At 38.7% G+C, this 23,256-nt stretch overlaps 1 protein-coding gene across 22 annotated transcripts in view; it reads left to right on the top strand.

Moving 5' to 3' along the window:
- BNC2 (basonuclin zinc finger protein 2) overlaps positions 1-23,256 on the top strand; it is a 455,794-nt gene that overhangs the window by 159,292 nt on the left and 273,246 nt on the right. For 2 of the 22 annotated variants that reach the window (XM_078369645.1, XM_054256374.2), the window contains exon 1: positions 8,435-8,762. The exons of the other annotated variants lie outside the window; for them this stretch is intronic. In XM_078369645.1, coding sequence (XP_078225771.1) covers positions 8,760-8,762 — 3 coding nt within the window. In that variant the 5' untranslated portion in view covers positions 8,435-8,759. Of the gene's footprint in view, positions 1-8,434; positions 8,763-23,256 lie in introns of those variants that run through there. 22 annotated transcript variants of the gene reach the window in all.

Here is a 23,256-nt window from a genome sequence, read left to right as displayed (position 1 = left end):
TTCCACAGAGCCATTTAAAGTTTATTATAAGCTTCAAAGCATGCAACATCCCTAAGAGAATATCAAGTTTAAGCATGTCACTTTGCCATAGTCACAGTTAACTTTCTTGAATCAAAAAAAGTATCTTTTCCTATGCTGCTTTTCTACAGGTGATCCTTGAAAAAGCTTCCCAGTTCAGTACAGTCATTTTTCTGACGCATTGTTTCTACCCTCTTGAGTTCTGTAGATTTATCCTGTTGGCAATGGTTGGAAACTACCTCCAAATAAAGGTAGTATTGGTTACAATTTGTTGAAAGGTCTGTGACTATGTCAATATTGCTTTGCAGCTTTATTCCTAGGGCTCATGACGTTGATCTCATTATACTCATTCCCAGTTGGGGTTCCATTGCAGTCCTTAAAAAATGGAGCTGGGGAGAAAAGGAACATGTAAAATTGCTAATGCTGTTCTAGTACCTGAGAATTTCCCACCATAAAGGCTCTTGATTTGGGGAAAACCATTGGCCTGCTCAGCCTGATCTCATGGTACACTGCTTCTCTTCTTAGGGAAAGGAATTCCCCATTTCCTGAATGTGAAACGCCTTCCCTTTGGAACCTCCTAGTCTTTAGTTCCCACCTTAGTTAATAAACCCTCCCTGTCTATGCCTTGCATCTCAGAGATGGAATTTGACGGACTAGTCAGCATTGCAAAGGTCACCCTAAAGCTATTGGCAGAATACACTGCCCTTTGTTGCTCAGTGATGATAATGCTACTGTAGCAGTTAACTGGATGTATTAGACTGAGGTACTTTTCCAGAATACCAAATTGTCTATTTCTTTTTAAACACCTGATAACATTCCCATTCACAAGCTGTCTCAAATGTATTTTCAAAAGGGATCTTAGTGATACTTGAAATATCAGTGCTTTGGCCACAGAAGAGATAATCCGTGCAGTGTGTGTGTCCATTGTGTTGTTTTGCTTCCATGAAAATACTTCTAAAATTATACTCATCTTTTAGTGTTTCTATTGTCTGAAACTAATCATATTCCAACAAGCTCGAAAATTCAAGGTGTTCAAAAAGTTTTATTTACATTTTGCCTTCTGTTAGTGAAGTAATACTCTAAAATGTTATGAATTGCTTTTTTTTTTTTTTGAAAAAAATCTTATAAAGCTTAATTTCCTTTACCATTATTGGAAATAGCATTTTTGGCTTTAGGTTATAACTTTATACATAGTGTAAAAGTGGATTTCACCATCTTTTTGTATCTTTAAATCTCTCATTTTACTTACTGAGATTATATTGTCTTTACTTCTTAAATTATATTCAGAATTATAGAGGAACAGTTAATAAATGATCATGCTACTTGAAGCAGTAGAGCTATACTTGAAATAGTTTTGTGTTTTTCATGCATAAACTGATTTTGCGATACTAGTGCAGTCTTGATAGAATTTTTTGTACACAGGTAACATTTTTGTCTTGGTGCTCACCTAGATAAAACTGAGTAATGATCCAAAGTGCTAAGGTGTTTGTGACGTTCACTAATTATTTTCACTGATGCAGATATTTTATACTAATTACTTTCCTAAATGATATGCCACATGCTTTTCTATCCCATAGTTCTGTTTCTTCCTAATCAGATTGGGTGAGCAATTAGGGATTTAAAATTACTACTTCTTTGGTCTCAAAATGAGTAAGTGAAGACTCAGAGAAATAGCTTTAATCTACCTTTTAGTATTTTTGAATAAAGCAGACTCTGTCCTGCCTTCCTTTCTGCATCTATTCATTGTTTCTTACTGAGCTACACAAGCACATCTAAAGTAGAATATATTCCTTCTCTCCAGAATAATAGAATGAAATCAGTGATCAAGTAATATTTTGTTTCAGTAATTCAGCAATCAATGGGAACAAAACAAAATGAGTTAGAATAGAATAGTTTGCCTTAAGCTCAGACATCGAACAATATTTGAAAATAAAGTGTCACTATAGTTTCGTGCTGTAGATTCTTCTTGACCTAAGTGATTGTTGAAAGGACTTTCTCTAACTTAGAGGTATATTTATCTTAGAACAATAATCACTTCATGCTGTTCTCTTTTTTTCTCTAGTTGACCCATTCTCCAGACCTTTAAAAAACTTTTTAAGGGGATATAAATTCCATTTTAATTAGAGCAGTGCAGTCTACTACTGCAACTAGCCAGGAATGGAAGAAGCATGCTGGAAGTTAATACAACCCACATTAACCATAGCCAGATAATTCCCCTGGTCTTTTTAACAGCCCCCTTCCCCACCTTCACAATTAAATGACCCTGCTGTTCTGTAGTTTCAACAAGACGTTTAAGGTTCGTTTAAAAAAAAGATCATCCTTTACAGGATTCTTTGCTCTTGCATTTCTTTTTCTTTCTTCCTCTTGCCACATAGCTGTCACTGGTATAGGAGAAAGATTGGGGGGAGGGGAGAAGAAGGAAGCCCTGCTCAAATCGTGTCACGTAGCACTAATTCATCTGCTCTCATTAGAGGGAGCGAGGGACAGCAGTGATGGCCAAGAGCTGCACTCCACACATGACACGCGAACAGTTTGGGGAATAGAAAATTGCTTTCTCAGGAAGCCCAGCCAATTAAGGACTTGACCATATTGAATGTCAAGTGTTAATTTAGGTTTTTCTTCATTTTCCCAGTAGTAATGCGGGTCCTGTGATGAGCAAATACATGTCAAGTAAAAGTTGATTGCATGAAGGACCCGGGTATTATATGTCACTGACAAGTCACAAATGTACTGAAGTCTTTTAACCCCTTAGGTGAGTTGGGAGGGGGAGGGGAGAAAGGGATTAATGGTACCATAACGATAAGAATAGATAGTTTATGTGAGGGTAGCTTGGATGGGACAGACAGCAATGGTAATTCATGCAAAAACTGGGGATAGGACAAATCCTACTCTGAGGGCATAAATAGAGACCCTTGAAAAGCATACATGCATATATAGAATTCCCACTGCAAACACACTGCCCAGAATATATGTTCGGTCTCCTAAGATTTTATGAAAAAGGAAAATAGTGTACTCTGTGGTCATAAACCAGGAAATTCCTTATTAATTATCTCCTTTGAAAGAAAGAAAACATTCATTAAATAATTACACTGTTTTGGATATTTTAGCCCTTTGGCTCAATGCCACTGTAATATTTCTGGCTATTTACTTATAATTTGTTTCTAATATAATATTTACTTTAACAATAGACCCTGTGTAATGTATGTCATAGGAAAGATGTAAAACATAGGACTGAAAGAATGTTTGTTCTCTGTCTTGAGTATCTCTGTGAGGTGGTGTTTAACCAATAGGAAGCTGGTGGAAGGTCCATCATTGTCATTCATTTCTTTTTGTGCCCAGGTATAGGAGGGAAGAGATTGAAGCTTCAGCAAGTGAAGTAACTTTGCCCCTTTTAAAAAACTAAATGTTGAATGTTGCCCATCATGTTTAGCATCTCATTTCCATTCATCAGCATTCATTTACATATGAATGTCTTGAAAAATAAGAGAATGTCTGTTTCTGTTGGAATTGTACATGTAGCAAATAAAAATGGCCCCAGTTTAGAATACTGCTGTGTATAGTCTAGGCAATCTTAAATGTAGAAGTTATTCAAAATTGGGTCTTTTTTTCCTTCATACCTATAACCACTTTCCCCCTTTATATCTTTGAATACGTAATCTTAGTTAAAACACTTTCTTGAAACCTGCTCTCTTCTATTTATTCCAGAATTTTAACACACTTGCCTTTGTATGTTGACAGTGCTTACACTTTGAAATTTTAAGTCTGATAATACTTTAATTTTGGCAACTTTACTAATGGAGTCTTTCTCTGTCTCTCACACAGGTCAGAAACTGTGCAATCATTATATTAAAAGTTAACTAAATTTTATAAGGAATAATTAGGAAACAGTACCAAGAATTTGATATTTAATAAAATAGGGTTTTCTTGAGAAAGAAATAGTTCCTCTAATGAGGCTTCTAAATTCTGGGCTGGAATATGAGTTCTTTAACATCTCTCCTCCCCGTCTCAAAACTAACCTAACAAAATCAGCTTAACTCTCTCTTCCTTTCCTATTTTGATAAGCTCTATGGAACTCTGGTGGCCTTACAAGTGTACTGTTTAATTAAAATCCAATTGTCAGCAGCTTCTCTTCTGCTGGGTGTGCTGAGAGACTTAAGTAAGTTTCCATAAAGTAAATTCTGATGATGGCAGCTTGGGTTGCTGATTCAAGTTATTCCTTCTCTTCTGTGTCACTTTTGACAGATGGTACCTAATGCAATCAACCACAGGTCAAGAAAGCCTTTTCTTTGGTTGCTTTAGTAACTGGACCAGGAGTTCCCCTCCTCCCTGCATCTCCCCTTCAGCGGCTTGTTCACTCCTTGCTGCCACCCCCTCCAACAATTCAGCCCAAGTGGGAAAGCGGAAAGAACAGCAGAACTACCTAGGACTGGCTGACAGGCTTTCCCTAAACCTCCATTTCCCAGTGGTAAAGCTGAAGCTGCCTCCCTTTGCGTGCGTTTTTGATAAATTTAAGAAGTCAAATCGCTGACACAGATAGATAATCCAAGTGTATAGGGTGAAGAGTTATAAATTAACACATTATTCCCTCTTAATGTGAAATACTTGAGAATGCATTTTCTCAGTCCCCTGACATCTACCCAGTGAGGGCTCGCATTGTACTTTTCAAGTGGCATTGATTTGTTAAAGCGCTGAATTAGCATCTCCGGCCAGCTGCCTGATCCACTGTTGTGTTGTGGGGCTCCAGCTCCTTCTCTCTGCCAGAAATCCCTTTTTTCCTTCGGTCTTCCTTTTCTTTTTCCCTCCCTATCCCTACTGACTCTGCTGCTTCTTTCCATTTTGTTCCTTCCCCTCTCATTCTTCTTTTTCTCTCTTACCCCTTCCTTCCTGTGGCTTGCTTTTCTTTCAGTCTGTTTTTCATCCCACACCATCTCTTTGCTTTTCCTTCCTTCTCTCTTTTGTCTGTACATATGTTGTTCTTTTCCCTCTCTTTGCCTCTGAGGTGCTTGCACATGTTGTATGTGTGTGTTGAGGAGGGGGTTGATTTAGCCAATCCCTTGGCTCCAAATGACTCCCTGCAAAGAAGAATAAATTAACATATGCCTGTTTGCAAATGGATATCCTGTTTTTAATAGAAGTTGGTGAGAAAAATCTCACCTATTTTGCTTTCTAGAAATTAAAAGGTAACGTACAGAACGTTAAAACTCATATTTCTTTTTTTTTCTTTCTTTTTTTTGAGACGGGGTTTCACTCTTGTTACCCAGGCTGGATTGCAATGGCGCGATCTCCGCTCACCGCAACCTCCGCCTCCTGGGTTCAGGCAATTCTCCTGCCTCAGCCTCCTGAGTAGCTGGGATTATAGGCACGTGCCACCATGCCCAGCTAATTTTTTGTATTTTTCGTAGAGATGGGGTTTCACCATGTTGACTAGGATGGTCTTGATCTCTTGACCTCGTGATCCACCTTCCTTGGCCTCCCAAAGTGCTGGGATTACAGGAGTGTAAAACTCATATTTCTAAATGTCATTTAACACAGTAACGTTTTCTTTTGGCTCAAGGAAAATGGAAATCACTGCTGATTATCACAGATTTGATCATCTCACATTTTACCCACCAAAATAAGTTAACATTTCTATAAAACTTTGGGGATTCTCTTTTTGCAACTTTTTGAATTTCAGTGAAAATAGTCATAGGACATTTTTTTCTTTAGCAGGTTCTGTATTGTTCTGGTTACACTTATTTGTACTGGTATAATTTCATATAAAATAGATTTTCATTGTGGTATTTGTAGCATGCTCTCATTTCCTCATATTGATGCATCACTATACCATAGTAGTGAATACTTAGATTATAATATTTTTGGGTCAGGCGTAGTGGCTCACACCTATAATCCTAGCACTTTGGGAAGCCAAGGTGGGTGGATCACCTGAGGTCAGGAGTTCTGAGACCTTCCTGGCCAATATGGTGAAACCCTGTCTCTACTAAAGACGCAAAAATTAACTGGGCGTGGTGGCACATACCTGTAATCCCAGCTATTCAGGAGACTGAGGCAGAAGAATTGATAGAACCCAAGAGGCAGAGGTCGCAGTGAGCTGAAACCATGCCACTGCACTCCAGCCTGGGCAACAGAGTGAGACTCCATCTTAAAAAAACCAAACCAAACAAAACAAAACAAAAAAGAAAGGAATACTTGGCACCTTGTTTAGAATAAAATGAGATTGCCCTTTTTTAAGTGATGTATTCCAAAGTTCCAGAGGACTTCAGAGGAGATGCACTACCATAGAGAGGGTTACGTGTGCTGCAGGTGCAACTTCACAAACCTCTTTTCATAGCCCCCATTTCATCCTCTGAATATTGGTCCAAGATAACTTCGGTGTCATTGTGTTGAGTAACTTGATATAAGAAAAAAAGTGTATCTGTTTAGACTTAAATAGAAATTCACCTCTGTAATTTTAATCTCGTGTCTTCACTTGATTCTGCCTTCAGTTTTACTGGGTTTCATTCTAATAACGTCACACTAGAAACATCAAAATTGAAATTTGAATATGCACATTGATAGTAAATCAGATTACTTGAAAAAAATCAAATATCTATTGCTCTATTTTATATCGATTAAACTGACAATTTGAGTTCAGCATTTACATTTTGAAATGGAAATGTTTCACATAGGTTTTGGTAACCTTTGCTTCTGAGTTGGATTGATTCTCCCCTCCCCCCAGTCAAGTTTAATTCCTTTTCTTAAAATTAATTGCTGTCCTACTCTCATGAATTAGCATGGCTTGGCTAAGGTGAAGGGATTAGAATGACTTTTCAAGGCATGATAATGTCTGTTTAAAGGAAAGAAAAAGAAAAAAGTCTTTTAACTAGGGCTTAAGACTAATTCCAGCTACTAAGGAGACAAAAATTACTCTAAAGAAGACAATTTGGTTTTATTTTATATGTGCATGTTAACTTGCTTTGAGATCATCATTTTGTATTTTAGGGTATTCTCTTAGATGAAGTAAGATGTTCTTCATTTGTTACTGAAAGGGGACATGGCCTCACTCCAGGAGATTAAAGCTGGAACACCTTCTGCCTTCTGCAGGGATAATCACAGCTCACCTGGCAGTAGCTCAGGGTCAGGGCAAAAAGAGGGGATTTTGTGCTGTTTAGAATTGCCTATGAATAAAATAGAGAAGAGGAATAATAAAACAATTGGACAAGATTGAAAGTGAACGTGTATCATATGAAAATAATAAGATGAATGCTCAGAAAAAGAAAGAAAATCTGGAAGGCATCTTTTAGTATTGGGAGAATTGTTGGTAAAAGAAAAAAGGAGTGCAAAACTGTGACTTCTGTTAACTTGCAAAGATTAATATTGTTGTGAATGGCTATAAAGGGCAACATGAGAACAGTTTTAAAAATGAATAAAAACATTTGTAAACGTTTAATGTGGTTTTAATTTTTTATTTGGTATACTTTTTTTTATAGTTCCTTGTCAGTTATGTTGCTTGGAAGACAGAACTCTCTGCACAAGCAATAAATCAATACATCCAGTTTTTTGATCTAATATTGTTGCTTGTTTTGTAATAATATTTTAGCCATGTAAAATGGTTAAATGTGGATGTTTTAGAATTCAGCGCCTTCAAATTTTTCTCTAAGCTTTTCAGGATAAATTGGAATTGTTCTGGCTTTGTGTTTTGTAAATCTAAATTGAATATCACTTAAATGTGAAAGAACTGGCACCTTTGATAAGCACCCTCCATTGCAAACCATTTTGTCAGTAATCATAACATAATTATCAGTGCAAATGTAAAGTTTGTTTTTTTAAAAAGTCCAAAACAAACAAAGGAGAGGAAAAACCCCCAAGCCACACTGTTATACAACTCAAGGAAAGAGTATCCCTACATTTAAACAGAAGACTTTTCAATAGTAGCAATAATAATAAGAAAGAACCTTTGGCGTCTGCCCAAGAGCCTGTTGAGAGGGAGCAGCAAATGGCCTGCTCAGTGTGTGGCTCTGCAGAAGTTCCAGGGTGACACATGCCTCACAAGCTGGTCACAATGCAAGGGATCAGGGGTCATGTTCAAGAGCAGGGTGTTGCTGGATAAGGCTGAGGAAGCAGAGGTGGCCCCTCTGTGCTCAGTGTGTGGGTCTGTGTACTCCTTTCCCGTCAAAGCTGGCCCAGCGCGGCCAAAAAAGCGGTTCCTTGGCAGGGTTTAATGGCAGGATGATGTAGTCTGTTGTGACTAGTGCATTCCTTTCAGGTTAAACTAGGGAAATGGCATTGTGTTAAAATTCCAAGTCGCATGAATGTTTTATTGCCACAGTGCATTTAGCCCTCCAGGGGAGTGTGTGTGGCGGCTGGTGGTGGTGGGGGTGGGGGTGACTTAGAGACTCAGGAACTATCAGAAGAACACTTCCCTTGGAAAATTTTACCCACTAGCATGAAGCTGATTTGCTGTGATGGTCACTTAGAAGGGTTTCGCTTTTTCCTAAACTGTGGCTGTTTAAAGTCTTGGAGTCTGGACAATTAACAGCTGAAGAAAATATGACAAGACACACGCAAAGAGGTTGGGAGATAGAGAGGAGGAGTGCGCCAGAAAGGAGCTGAGCTGCCTTCTTGTGTAAACTGCCTGAGAGCGGGCCCCCTCCCCTGGCCTCCGTCCCTGTCCCCCCTTCCCCAAGGCTGTGTTCTGCTGTCTGCCCGAAGGCCAGGACTGATCTGTTAACCTTGCACCACTGGCTGGGAGGCCGCTGCAGCTCATGGTACTGTATGTTACCATTACTACTCCCTCATTCCTTTTCACTGGCTTTTTTTTTTTTTAACCATTTCGTTGTAATAACAGTTTGTATTAGTCAGAGGGATACAGTTTTGGAGTGCAGAAGATCCGAGTTTAGAACAAAACAAACTTTAGAATGGTACTTTTTTTTTCCTTTTTGGCATTTGGAAGGGCTAAATCCAACCATGCTAATTCAGTTGCAACCAAAGGTTTTCAGTGTGATTGAAAATCAGGAGTTCTGCAAACGGAACGGTTGAAAGATGCAAGTCATCTGGGCTGTGGATCTAATAAAGGGACTTTGTTGTGTAACCACACGAGCATCTTAAGGTTTTTTAGATATTTGAAGTCTTTGCATTTGTCTCAATTATATCCATTTTGCAGATTGCCCCCAACCCCTGTCCCTCTCTAGGGAAAACTCTAGCCGTCTCATTCACTGTTGGAGTTGTTTTAGGCTTACAGTTACTGAGGGTGTGTATGATTCGACTTCAGTTGTAATCGTGCGCGTTACATATAACATTTGAACTGACTCAAGTTAATTTATAACAGATTAAAGTGTGGATGTGTGAAACAGCTTTATGATTTTGCAGTGTGCCTTTATAAAATATTCGTGTGTCTGATTTCCCCCCCAATGTGTAAGAGAAATATATATTTTCCTAAGATAACCTAAGAAAAGATATATTAAAAATAGTTTGAATTTTACTTTTGGACTGCCTTTCTCTTCAGTTTCAAATCTGAATAATTTCTTTGTTTTCATGTTCCTGTCAGGTGTTATTTTTCTCTTCCTTAATAATAAGTATATACGTGTGTGCGCGCGCGTGCACATTTTAATAACTGCCAAATAGTTACAAGGAAAAACTTGCAGAGCTGCTAAGTTAGTTTTCCACTGATGCATTAGCAGTTAGAAAGTCATGTAGCAAAAATTTACCAAGACTATAGCATAGAAAAAGTAAACCATAAGTGGACCTATGTGCCCTCTTTATAGAGTTTTAAGTACATGATTTGTATATTTTTATAAAACAATGATTTTGTCAAGATAGACCTCTTGTTTATAATCTGACTAATGGTATCTGTGTGATGGCTTGTTCTTCTTAAACATACATATTGACATTGTTTATGGGAAGTCTTAAAACAACAAGCAATCAGTTCCATAAGAAAATCAAACTTTATTTATGGACTTGGCACTTCAAATTTTAGGTGAACTCATTAGATATTTTTTTCTTACAGTCTAGAGAATAACCACTTCAAGAGTTATTTCTTTTTGTTCTGTTGAGTCTAGTAACATGATGGTTTTTTGGTAATTTGTTTTTTAGTTGTAAATTTTGAAATGTGATATTTCAGGAGAATATTATTATGTGGTGGATTTTTATTTCTTTTACTTAACAGCCAATTTTAAAATTAATTATTTTATCTAAATACTAAAAGAAGTGGTTAATGTTGTCAAATTAAGGAGAAAAATAGATCAATATTTAGATTATCTAAAATTATATTTGTTATCCTGATGATGGAAGCATTTTTTAAACTATAAAAAGGATGCTGTACTTATGTTCGGTCCTTTCCAATTTGACTTATTAAAAGTTTCCTTTCATAATCCAGGAGGGGAAGAGTGCAATTATTCCAGTATCACATCTTTCTAATAAGAAAATTTCAGCTGATTTAGGAATTTTTCTTCCTGTAAAGTAAAATTTTCTTAAAAAATATCATCACTTGTTCTTTTAGCATTTTTATGCTCTCATTGTGCCAGGCACTGGTGTTTGGCTTTGGAAACTTAGTGGGATAGTGAAAACATTGGTCTAGTTGCAGATTCTAATGCTGTTGTATATGTTAGATTTGTGACTTTGGATTAGTGACTTTATTCCTGACCTTTATTTTCTTCACTTTTAAAATGGGGAAAAGGACATTTAGCTTTGAATTGTTAGGAAAATGAAATGAGACAACGCACTTGAAGTTCCAGTCCACAGTAGATACTTAATAAACCTTAGCTCACCCTCCTCTGACCTGCTCTGTGGCTTCTCCAGGTTTTATCCCTTGGGAAGCTTGAATTTTTGGAAACAATGGGGTGGAGTGGTGGGGGAGTAAGCTTAAATAAAATGTTTTTAGTTTCTTCATTTATCCCTAGGAAAGAAGGTATTAGGCCATCAGCAGATGTCTTTTGTTGTTGTTGTTGTTTAAATAAAGAAACTCTGGTGTTATGTATTAGTCTATGTTTTTACCACTCTGCAAAATTTTCATTAGGTTGATCTTTTTGGATGTCAGAGTGATGCTATTATTTCTGTGTTACCAGTTTTCGTACAGGTAGATTAGAAGTAAAGTTGGCAGATTCTGTTGGGTCCTGCTTACTTTTGTATAATCAGTTCTAATCATTTGCTTGAATTAAAGCTTCCTGTCTTATAATCATTAGCATTTTATAGTAGAGCTTGAAACTTGATTTTGCAAGTTAGAATCCTGGCTCTGTCCCTGGTTTTGTGGAAATTCTATTTATAATTATGGAATTAAGACCACACTAAAGCTCCAGGTGTTTACACCTCTAGAGAATTAAACAAAACAGCAGCAATCAACATACAGGTATACCTGGGCAATACTTTATCTTCATTTACAGTCTCACAGAATGCCTAAAGGGTAGTTAAGGACTTAGGAATTGTTTGTTGAGCAAAATAATGGGCTTTTTAAAATTGTTTTTTAGCCCAGGATTATGTTTTCATCAAAAATAATTGTGTTCTCATGTGAAGTACATTAATATTATTGTAGATGGTCTTTTTTTTTTTTTTTAAAGACGGAGTCTCACTCTGTTATCCAAGCTGGAGTTCAATGGCGCGATCTCAGCTCACTGCAACCTCTCTTCCCCAGTTCAAGGGATTCTCTTGCCTCAGCCTCCTGAGTAGCTCTGATTACAGGCACCCACCACCACGCCTGGCTAATTTTTGTATTTTTAGTATAGATGAGGTTTCGCCATGTTGGCCAGGCTGGTCTCGAACTCCTGGCCTCAAGTGATCCACCCGCTTTGGCCTCCCAAAGTGCTGGGATTACAGGTGTGAGCCACTGCACCCAGCTATAGATAGTCTTTCATTGATATTGTTATTTTGCCAAACATTTAATTTCTTTTAGCTCACCAAAGTTTGGACATAATTGCATCTTAAATTCTAAAATAAATATTTGACTTAGTATATACTTTGGCCTGTTAGTAAGCATAAAAAAATGAAAGTTGATGACTAAGAACTTCATTACTACCTTTTAGCACACACAGTGTGCTAGGGATGGTAGACATGGTATCTTATTTATGCTTACAAAAGCATTCATGGAAGATACCCATATTTTCATTTTATACATGAGGAAATCAAGGCCTAACATCTGTATCCAGCAAAGTTGATTCCAAATCCCTTGCTTTCCTTCTTGCTATATGCTTCATATGTAACTTAAGCCAGCTATTTAAAAAGAAAAGAAAAAAATGTTAGTTGTAGACCACTGGTTTTATTTCTTTTCAAATTAAATTTTATGAGAAAGCCAATATGTAGAACGGATAAAAATCAGCGCTGTTCTGGATGAAAAGAGATAGAGCCAGAGATCCATCTTTTAGGCCTGTCCTAGGAATCCCTGGATTACTTGATAAGAAAGCCTTAGGCCAATACCCCCACACTCCAGAAAATGAGGCCTAGTGAAACTCTGTTTCCCATCTGGGACTTGAAGGTTTTGTTTATATTGTCCTTGGAGGTATTATGTGGAATTCACAGGAAAGGCTAATCAGTATTATTTCTTTCTTTCTTTCTTTCTTTCATTCATTCATTCATTCATTCATTCATTCATTCATTCATTCTTGAGGCAGAGTCTCACTCTGGTGCCCTGGCTGGAGTTTGGTGGCGTGATCTCAGCACACTGCAACCTCCGCCTCCAGTTTTCAAGAGAGTATCATGTCTCAGCCTCCCGAATAGCTGGAATTACAGGTGTGTGCCACTATGCCCAGCTAATGTATTTTTAAATATATTTTTAGTAGAGATAGGGTTTCACCATATTAACCTGGCTGGTTTCTAACTCCTGATCTCAAGTGATCCATCCACCTTAGCTTCCCAAAGTGCTGGGATTACAGGCATGAACCACCGTGCCTGACCACTAATCAGTATAATTTTGAAAGAGTCTTTATCTAAGAAAGACTGTGGGGTAAATACCACATCAAAAAATATTACAAGCTGGGTTGCTGGCACACACCTCTAGTCCCAGCTACTTGGGAGGCTGAGGCAGGAGGATTGCTTGAGCCGAGGAGTTTTGAGTCTAGCTTGGGCAACACAGATAAGGTATTGCTCTGTTGCCTGGGCTGGAGTGCAGTGGTGTGATCATAGCTCACTGCAGCCTCCAACTTCTGGACTCAAGTAATCTAAGCCTCCAGAGTAGCTGGGACTACAGTGGTGCTACACCAAGCCTGGCTAATTTTTTGTAGATTTAGGGTCTTGCTATCAAAAACTCAAGCAATCCTCCTCCTCAGCTTCCCAAAGTGCTAGGATTACAGGCATGAGCAACCATGTTTGGGCTTATTGTAAATGTTAATTTTCAGGGTACAAATTTTGTTTCATTCATAGTAGTGAAGTAATTTCACTATGGTAAGAGTGTGAAAAAACAAAGTCACAGTTTTATGTCTAACTGAAGTCTGTGTCTACAGACTTTATTTTGAAGGTTAAAGTTTGGGCACTGTTTTATCATTTTATGTCTATTAAAGACATGTATCTTATAGGCATATATATATGTGGATCAACTGGGACAATGACGTCAAAAACACTATTTTAAATATATTGCTTTTAAAACAAATTAACTGACATGGTAATTCTGCAATATCTGTGTAAACCAGAAATTTCAAGTTTTCTCACCAAATAAATTTACATTGGGAATTTATATAGCACTTTATTAGAAATATAATGTCTTGGCCGAGTGTGGTGGCTCACCCCCTGTAATCCCAGCACTTTGGGAGGCTGAGGCAGGTGGATCATGAGGTCAAGAGATTTAGACCATCCTGGCCAACATGGTAAAACCCACTCTACTAAAAAAAAAAAAAAAAAAAAAATTCAAAAATTAGCTGAGTGTGGTGGTGTGCACCTGTAGTCCCAGCTACTCAGGTGGCTGAGCAGGAGAATCACTTGAACCCTTCAGGTGGAGGTTACAATGAGCTGAGATCGTGCCACTGCACTCCAGCCTGGATGAGAGAGGGAGACTCCATCTAAAAAAAAAAAAGAAAGAAACATAATGTCTCTTTCATGAATATAGTGAGAAGAGTCCAGAACTTTTAGCTAGATTTATCTGCATTTGAACTAATCTCTTTCTTATGTGACTTTGCAAAAGTTATATAACCTCTTTGAACCTCAGTTACTTCATTTATAAAATGAGGCTTAGAAATAAATGATGCCTGTGAATTCTGCCACAGAGGGTGAGTTAGACCAACTTCTGTTACTGTTTTAGTTTGCTAGTCTTATACAGTATTCAGTTGGTATCTGTTTATCAATAGTGGCACAGGGTTCTTCATACTTGCATCACCTATATACTTGGCCTTTTCAATTACTAGTTTAAACAATACGTGTGTTACTCTTGCAGAAGTCTTACTTTTGCAGAAGAAAATGAGGGTGGAGAGAAATCTTTCCTTTCTTACTCTTCACTGAGAATCAGTCACTGAGCAGCATAATTCTAAAATCTTATGTGGCTTTTGGGTACTTTATGAACCTTTTTATGGTAACCTAGAAGCAAGGCACTGATTGAATTAATACATTTCCATCAAGGGACTATTCTGTTAGCCTCTCCTTCTCCTCCTCCTAATCCATGCATGCTTCTGTAAGGGACTTTGTTGTAGTATTATTTAGCTCGCCACAGTGGGGATGACGGTTTATAGATGTGCAGGTTATTGGTAAGCCTTATGGCCTTTCTGTCTTTAAAACAAAGGAAAAGGAAAAAAAAAAAAGGCAAACAGCAACAAGAAAATTACCACCCAAACCAAAAATAACTTAAGAATACTATCTTAGCTTTCTGGAAAATCCCATACTTTATAAATTGCAGAATCTAAACTTTGTATACTGATTTTAATTTTTAATAGTTTTAAAACTTTTTAATACAACTTCTGTAAAAAGAATACATGTTCATTGGGCAGATCTGATTAAGAAAACTACAGAGAGAGAAAACTGCCTGGAGGGCTATCACCAAGGAACTGTTAATGTAGTTTTAGTCATCTTTCTTCATTTACAAGTACTTACAAATGTATGAATAGACAGTAGTTACATAAAGGGATGATATTACATGTATACGTGACTTTTAAAAAACTCACTGTTATCATAGCTATCTTTCCATGTATGTAAATTGATATTCATCATGACTTTTAATGGATTCCTAGTTTGCCATTGTATAATAATTTATTTAATGATTTCTTAGTTTGTGGATTTAAAAAAAAAAAATAAAGAGGAGTGCTTAAATATGAACATCCTTGCTTGTACGTGAATGTTTATTTCCTAAAGGTGAAGTCTTAGATGTGATATTGCTGGAGAAAGCAGTGTAATTTTGCATCGCTTAAGAGAGAGGTTGGCAACTCTTTTCTGTGCAGGGCCAGATGGTAAATAGGTAGATGTGTAGTTTCTGTAGCAATTATTCAAGTTTGTTTTTGTAGGACCAAACAGCTGTATATGTAAAGGAATAGGCAGGACTGTAATTCAATAAAACTTTATTTACAAAAGTAGGCAGCAGGGTAGCATTTTCCCACAGGCTGTAGTTTGCCTACCCTGGATTTAAAACAAGTAGAAACAGATTTGGGATGAAAATTTATCCCTAGTTTGCTGTAAACTGCTTTTGCAGTTTCTTAGAAATGTGTTCCTATCTCAGGGCAATGTAATGGGCTGATGACTTTCTTTCCAGGTATGTAGCAATCAATACTTAATTTTAAAGAACTTATTACAGGAGCTTCTCATACCTGCTCTTACTCCTGAACTCTAGTAGATTTTAAACTAAGAGGTTATATATACTAGTATATATTTTTTATCATTCTATAATTTTTTTTTTTTGAGATAGAGTCATGCTCTGTCACACAGGCTGGAGTACAGTGGCAATCTCAGCTCACTTCAACCTCCGTCTCCCAGGCTTAAGCAATTCTTGTGCCTGTTAGCCTCCTGACTAGCTGGGATTATAGGCATGTGTCCCCATACTTGGCTTTTTCTTTTTTTATTTTAGTAGACGAAGGGTTTCACCATGTTGGCCAGGCTGGTATTGATCTCCTGGCCTCAAGCAATCCACCTGCCTCAGCCTCCCAAAGTGCTAGAATTACAGGTGTGAGCCACTGTGCCCTGCCACATTGTTTTAGATTTTAGCATATGTTGACAACTTGTTGGGCAAGGAACGACCTGTTTAATATATTATTATATTTTATTTTTTGAGGTGGAGTCTCACTCTGTTGCCCAGGCTGGAGTGCAGTGGCACAATCTTGGCTCATTGCAACCTCTGCCTCCTGGGTTCAAGCAATTCTTCTGCCTCAGCCTCCCAAGTAGCTGGGGCTACAGGTGTGCACCACCACACCTGGCTAATTTTTGTATTTTTAGTAGAGATTGGTTTCACCACATCGACCAGTCTGGTCTGAAACTCTTGACTTCATGATCCGTTCACCTTGGCCTCCCAAAGTGCTGGGATTACAGGCACGAGTCACCGCGCCTGGAAACCTCTTTAATTTACATTGCAGGGAAGATGGTGTTTCCCCGCTTCTAGAAGCTTACTTAGATAGAGTCATGTTTTAGAGATACTCACAAGTAAACTGAAAGGAAAGTCCACCAAGAGGAGAAGAATCATTTCAGCAGAAATATACCACAGATAAAGAGGGTGACATTGAGTTAGTTACTGAACCTTAATAGGCTAAATTATACTCAGAAAAAATCTCTGTGCATAAATAACCTTTTTGCATATTGAATTTCTATAAAACAGGAATTATTGGCCCCTACCTGCCTTATGGGTATTTGTTGAGGATCTGCTGGCATAATGAAATAGTTAAAATCACTCTATTTGTAACATTTTGTCACTGGTATTCTTATGAATTTTAAGATATTTATTTATTATTTAGTATGTATGTGTCAACTGTCTGCTATGTGTAAAGCAGTATGGCGAGTGTTGGGAAATACAAAGAGAAATAAGTTAGTTTTTGATCCTAAGGAGAGAAAAACGTGTATTTAAAGTTCAGGATCATGTAGTGCTTAGAGCCTTAAGGAACGTAGAGCGCTTGGGACAGTGAGATCCCTTTCATCCAAGGGTCAGGAAATTTCATGGAAGAAGTGGCATCAGGAAATGGGATATTTTCAAAGGAAGAATACAGGGGAGGGTATTCCAAAAAGAGCAGCATGAGAACTATTTCAGGTTAGGAAAGTCCAAATCAGTATGAAAGAGGCATAAAATAGTCTAATTAGAGTGTCTATCAAGCATTTTTTCATGAAGAAGGAGAAGATAAAGCTGGAAAAGCAGGTTAGAGCTAGATTGTAGAGGGCCTGGAAAGAACTATAATTGGTAATTGGTGGGGAGCTATAAACATGATCTAGGAGAATGTGTTTGACAGTTGGAGGGGTGGTGTATAGCACTAGTTGGCAAGTGTGGGATGATAAAGTTGGGATTATTGCTTAAGGGTTATTACAGAGGTCTCAGCATGTACTTGTTAGAAATGTTCTGGAAGGTGTGTGGGGGACAGCTGAGGGGATTGAAAGGGCAGAATGGAAGGATGTCAGAACTGACTGGGTTTAGGAAAAAGAAGAAGGCTTTAATAATGAGGTATGGTTCTGAGTCCTTGTTAATGGGATTATGGTAATAATATTGAAAAATATAGCAAAGTCCAGGGAAAGCTGTAGTAAAGAAAGGAGAGCAGTGAACCTATTTGCTTTGCTTGTTGAGCTTGAGATGTTAACTGTTTACTTGTAGTGGGAGTTTGAAAGTGCAGGACTGAAATTTACATTAGAGGTAAGGGTTAGAGATTTAAGATCCCTGTTCACATGGAGGTAGGTGACAGATGAAACTTGGGAAGAGTTCCACATCACTAAAGAGAATGCATGAAAGAGAGAAAATATGGCCAAATGATGTGGCTCATGCCTGTAATCCCAGTACTTTGGGAGGCCGCCGTAAGAGGATCACTTGAGGCCAGGAGTTCAAGACCAGCCTGGGTAACATAATGAGACCCCCACATTTCTACTGGAAAAAAAATTTAGCTGACGAGAATCACTTGGGCCCAGCAGTTTAAGGCTTCAGTGAGTCTCAGTTTCACACCACTGCGTCCCAGCCTGGGCAACAGAGTAAGACCCTATCTCAAAAATAAAAATAAAGAAAAAGAAAATGGTATTTTAAGCATTACTTATCATGAGGTAAGTCAATTACATAAGTAACTCTGTTTATGAGGCAGTTAACAATAACAACAACAACAAAAAAGCAAAAAAAATCTCATGTATTTTATCATTTATAAAGCATTCTGTTATCCACTAAGCTTCTCTTCTTAGCTTCTAAAGCTACTAGGTTTCAGGAGTAAAGTATGTTCAGTTTGGGAAAAAATATTTTCATAAGATTCCTTTTACTTTATCTTCTCTCCACTTCCTGAGAACCCCAGTAACAAAGATGTTACTGGTAAGAGGGGTTTATATTCACTTTTTACCTGTTTGATACATTATACTGCAGTTTTTCATTTCCCTTAGTTTTCACCCTAGTTGAGATCCATGCACTGGGGATGGGGATGGGGGGTATCCCTTAGAAAAAACTTACGCGTTTGCACATTTTTCTCTTTTTAGTCTGGGGTCCTCAGCAGGCTTGGAGGGGAATTGTGTAGTACACAGTATGACTTATATTTGACTTGGGAAAGTTTTTACTGTATGGAATAGCAGGACTGAATCTGCTTTCTCATTTCCTTTCTTCTCTTAACATTACCCGTGTTCAAGCTTTTCATGCAAAGAAAACCGTGTTGATTCATTGATCTTCGACATGCTACATTATGAGCTTTGGCAGAAGGTAAAGGCTCCCCTGGCTCTCCCCTGTTTAGAGCAGCCAGAATTCCTCTGGTCTGTTGGTACCATCTGTGGCCTTACTTCAGGCTCAGTCTTCATAGTAAGTCTAACTCATGTCAAATGGGGCAAAGTGCTAGTCCAGAGTAATTTGCATCTCTAGCCAACCACTGTGCATTTATTCTAGTGCTAAAAGCCCATTGTATTTGTCTCTTAAACTGTGTATGCTACTTAAACATTTTTAAAAAATCATAATTGGTTTAATATAGGTGGTTCAATGGGCAGTCTGTGAAGTTGAATTTTTGGGAGCTACTACTTGTTCTTTCCCTTTCTGATGCCACAACACATTCTTCTATGATATTTCATTCAAACTCACTATTTTGCTTTTTTCTCATACATTTTTCAGTCATCCTTTTCCCTCCCGTGTTAAATTTAGGGAGGGAGGAAAAACCCTTTTGATTTGTTCCATTTTTGTGCCTCTGATGAAGTAAAAGCAATTTAGATGGATATATTTTCTTCCTAAGTAAACTCCTTTATAAAAAAATGCCACACCCTCCCCTCAAAATAAAGCATTCAGTAGCTTGATGGTCATTACTTGAAGGCAGCCTCTTTCCTCGTTAGAGGTAAATACACCTTCTTTCTTGATTGCGGTGGAAAGCTAGGAAGGGAAGCTGAGTGGAGCAAACCCAGTGGCTGAGTTCAAGTTGACCTGGATCATTTTAAAGTGCTTTTCATGTAAATGCCCAGTAAATCTCTGTCCCCACATCATTTCTGTCTAATGTTTGCAGCAGATGTGGAGTTGGCCTTACCAACACCATACTGCTCAAGTTGCTTGCTCATTTTGGCTTTTTTTCATAAGCTTTTCCTTTCCTGGCCTCCTTTCTTTTCTTTACAGAGCGAGATGTTGGGAAATAAGGGTTTTATGCCCTGGTATATGCTCCTTCTTCCTTCTCTCCATTGTTTTAAGTTCTGTCTTTTCTAAAATGAAGTGATCATCTAGAGAGCTTTTTGCCTTTTGGTTCTTTTTTGGTTTTCTGGTTTATGTGTGCTAGTGAGCCTCAAACTTTAATGCTTGTCAGCATCATGCAGAGGGCTTGTAAACACAGGTGAGGGACTCTCCACCTCCAGTTTCTGTCACAGGGGGTCTTAGGTGGGGCATGCAAATAAGTTTCAGACATGCTCTCAGGTGATAATCACAATGATCTTTGGCCAAAGAGCGTGCCTTGGGCACTGACCTGAACTGTTGGTTTTGTCTGTCACTTTGCTGCCCACCCCTCCAAGAGTTGGATTCTTCAAATTTTATGTATGCATGTTCTCTGGAAACTCTTTACTTTTTAATAATTTACAGGCCAAGCTGCTAGCATAAGAACTGAGGAAATTACCTTATATTTTCATTGTGAGAGGGTTGGTTGCAGGAGGGGCAGATGTACTGCTTCTTGCCACTCCTACCCCCTCACCTGCTAGTGAAGTCTTTTTTTTTTTTGAGATTGAATCTCACTCTGTTGCCCAGGCTGGAGTTCAGTGGCATGATCTTGGCTCACTACAACCTTTGCCTCCCAGGTTCAAGTGATTCTCCTGCTTCAGCTTCCCAAGTAGCTGGGATTATACGTGCATGCCACCATGCCTAGCTAATTTTTTTTTTTTTTTCTTTTTGAGATGGAGTTTCGCTCTTGTTGCCTAGGCTGGAGTGCAATGGTGCGATCTCGGTTCACCGCAACCTCCGCCTCCTGGGTTCAGGCAATTCTCCTGCCTCAGCCTCCTGACTAGCTGGGATTACAGGATGCACCACCATGCCCAGCTAATTTTTTGTATTTTGAGTAGAGATGGGGTTTCACCATGTTGACCAGGATGGTCTTGATCTGTTGACCTCGTGATCCACCTGCCTCAGCCTCCCAAAGTGCTGGGATTACAGGCTTGAGCCACCGCGCCTGGCCATGCCTAGCTAATTTTTATATTTTTGGTGGAGACAGGGTTTGACCATGTTGGCCAGACTGGTCCCAAACTCCTGATCTCAGATAATCTACTCACAGCAGCCCCCCAAAGGGCTGGGATTACAGGTGTGAGCCACCACGCCTGGCCCCCAGTGAACTCTTTGACAGTTCCTCTGAGCAGAGAGTGATCTTTTCAGTCATTCTGAATACAGCATCCCTCTAGGAAGCCTGCGAAAAGTTGATTGAGTTCATCTTTGGTCCCTAAGTGATACCAAGCGACTGGGTCTATTTTTAGTTTCCCCAGTTGCTTATAATATTCCTTTGGCCCTTGAGGCTTGCTTTCCTTTCCCCCATATGGCTTCCAAAGTTCTCCGCTCTCATTGGATTGGTATGCCGCAGTGCTGCTTTGTGGGCTGGGGACAAAGTAGTGTTCACAGATACACTGCATACCCACTGGGAATGCTTAGGTGCTTTACATGTGTCATCTCTTTCAACCTTGCCAACCCTGCACAATAAATGTAAGTATTCTCATTTTACAGATGCAGGGAACAAGGTGCTGAGATAAGTAACTGAGCAACTTTATAAGATACTGCAGTAGAGATTTAAACAGAGGTCTAATTGCAAAGCTGGAACTCTTTTAATATTAACCTGTCTTTAAGATAGCTGGAGTTGAGCATTGAGGAAAGTAAGTTAACAGGGGTGTGGCATACTTGAAATTGTATTTAATGTCAGTTGTCAGACTTGATCATTTATTTTCCCATAAGCAATAGTCTGAGGTGTTCAGTTTCCAAAATAGTAGATTACAAGAATGATTGCAAACCAATAGAAAAGAATCTAATTCTGTATTCTTCTATTTTCTTCTTCTTCGTCTCCTCCTTTTTTTTTTTGAGATGGAGTTTCGCTCTTGTTGCCCAGACTGGTACAATGGCGCAGTCTCAGTACACTGCAACCTCGACTTCCCAGGTTCAAGTGATTCTCCTGTCTTAGCCTGCTGAGTACCTGGCTTATAGGGATGCACCACCATACCAAGCTAATTTTGTATTTTTAGTAGAGAAGGAGTTTTCTCCATGTTGTTCAGGCTGGTCTCCAACTCCTGACCTCAGGCAATCTGCCCGCCTCGGCCTCCCGAAGTGCTGGGATAACAGGTGTGAGCCACCATACCAGGCCAACTTTTCTTTCTTAAATATAAAAACTTGATGGATGTGGTGGCACATGCCTATAATCCTAGCACTTTGGGAGTCTGAGGCAGGTGGATTACTTTATACTTTAGGTCAGGAGTTCGAGACCAGCCTGGCCAATGTGGAGAAACCCTATATATAGCTGGGTGCGGTGGTGGACGCCTATAGAGGCATGGCAGGCTGAGGCAGGAGAATCGCTTGAACCCGGGAGGCAGCAATTGTGGTGAGTGGAGATTGCGCCACTGCACTCCAAACTGGTGACAGAGCAAGTCTCCATCTCAAAATAAAAAAAAGATCCCATTCATGAATCTGGTACAAGTAACTTCATTCTCATTTTCTTCAATGATAAAACCCAGGTAAAACAAGAATTGCAGGAAGTAAGTGAAATCTGTCCAACAGTAGGATGTTTTTCGAGTAAAGCATTAGCGGTCATTGAGAGAACTTTTTCTTAATTTCATTTCTATCCATTTTTATCAAATGTAAAGGGAGACCATGGTGATAGACCTCAGTTTTCTCATTTAGAAATGAAAAGAATGCAGTGGAAATTTCTCCCCTTCCTTACTTGTCTGATGTGGGAATTAATAAATACTATGTGTAAAGCCCTTTGAACGCTCTGGAAGAAAGATTCTATGTAATTTTAGCATTATTCATGGTCCATTATGCTCCTCAGGGTATCACCAGGGAAGAGAGATTTTTACCTTTTATCCCATATTTCACAGTATAAAAACAAGATATTTTTGTTGCTGTTTGTGGCTGTGAAAATCTCCTGTAATTGTACCTGCAGAGGTTGCTCCTATCACAGAGCCCAGGGCACTGTTCTTTGGCAGCTCACCCCAGAGGATCAGCTCCCGAGGAAGAGCAGGAGTCAACTCAGTTAAGTAGCCTCTGGTGCCTGCGAGGACATTGTGCCTGCTGTATCCCCCCATCCCTGGTGTCCCCCCACCTCCGTTGTCATCTTTCGTGTCTCTCAACCTGTTGCATAACAGAATCACGTGCTGGTTGACTCTTTTCCATTTTCTTTTATCTTATGCTGATCCTGTAGTTCATTGCTCTGGATGACTCCAGAGGAGATCTGTGTCTCCTTCAGGCACTGGCACCTGTTCTATCTAGTTCTTTTCTATAAATATTTCCCAACCTTATCATGTTCGTATTGATACAACCCTGCCTCATCTGAGGCCTCTGTAACAATGAATGTGTTTCTAGTCATTCCATATTTAAAAATGGATACTGTGTTGTATGTATGTGTGTGTGTGTGTGTGTATATATATATATATATATATATATATATATATATATATGTATGTATGTATGTATTTGAGACAGGGCTTCACCCTGTCACCAGGCTGGATAAATACTGTGTTTTTTGTATGTATGTATGTATGCATGTATGTATCTATGTATATATT

This window comes from Callithrix jacchus, chromosome 1 (genome assembly GCF_049354715.1).
Source record: "Callithrix jacchus isolate 240 chromosome 1, calJac240_pri, whole genome shotgun sequence".
In the NCBI taxonomy this organism is placed as follows: Eukaryota; Metazoa; Chordata; class Mammalia; order Primates; family Cebidae; genus Callithrix; species Callithrix jacchus.
The sequence above is the reverse complement of the archived record's forward strand: the minus strand, read 5'-3'. Positions and strand labels throughout refer to the sequence as shown.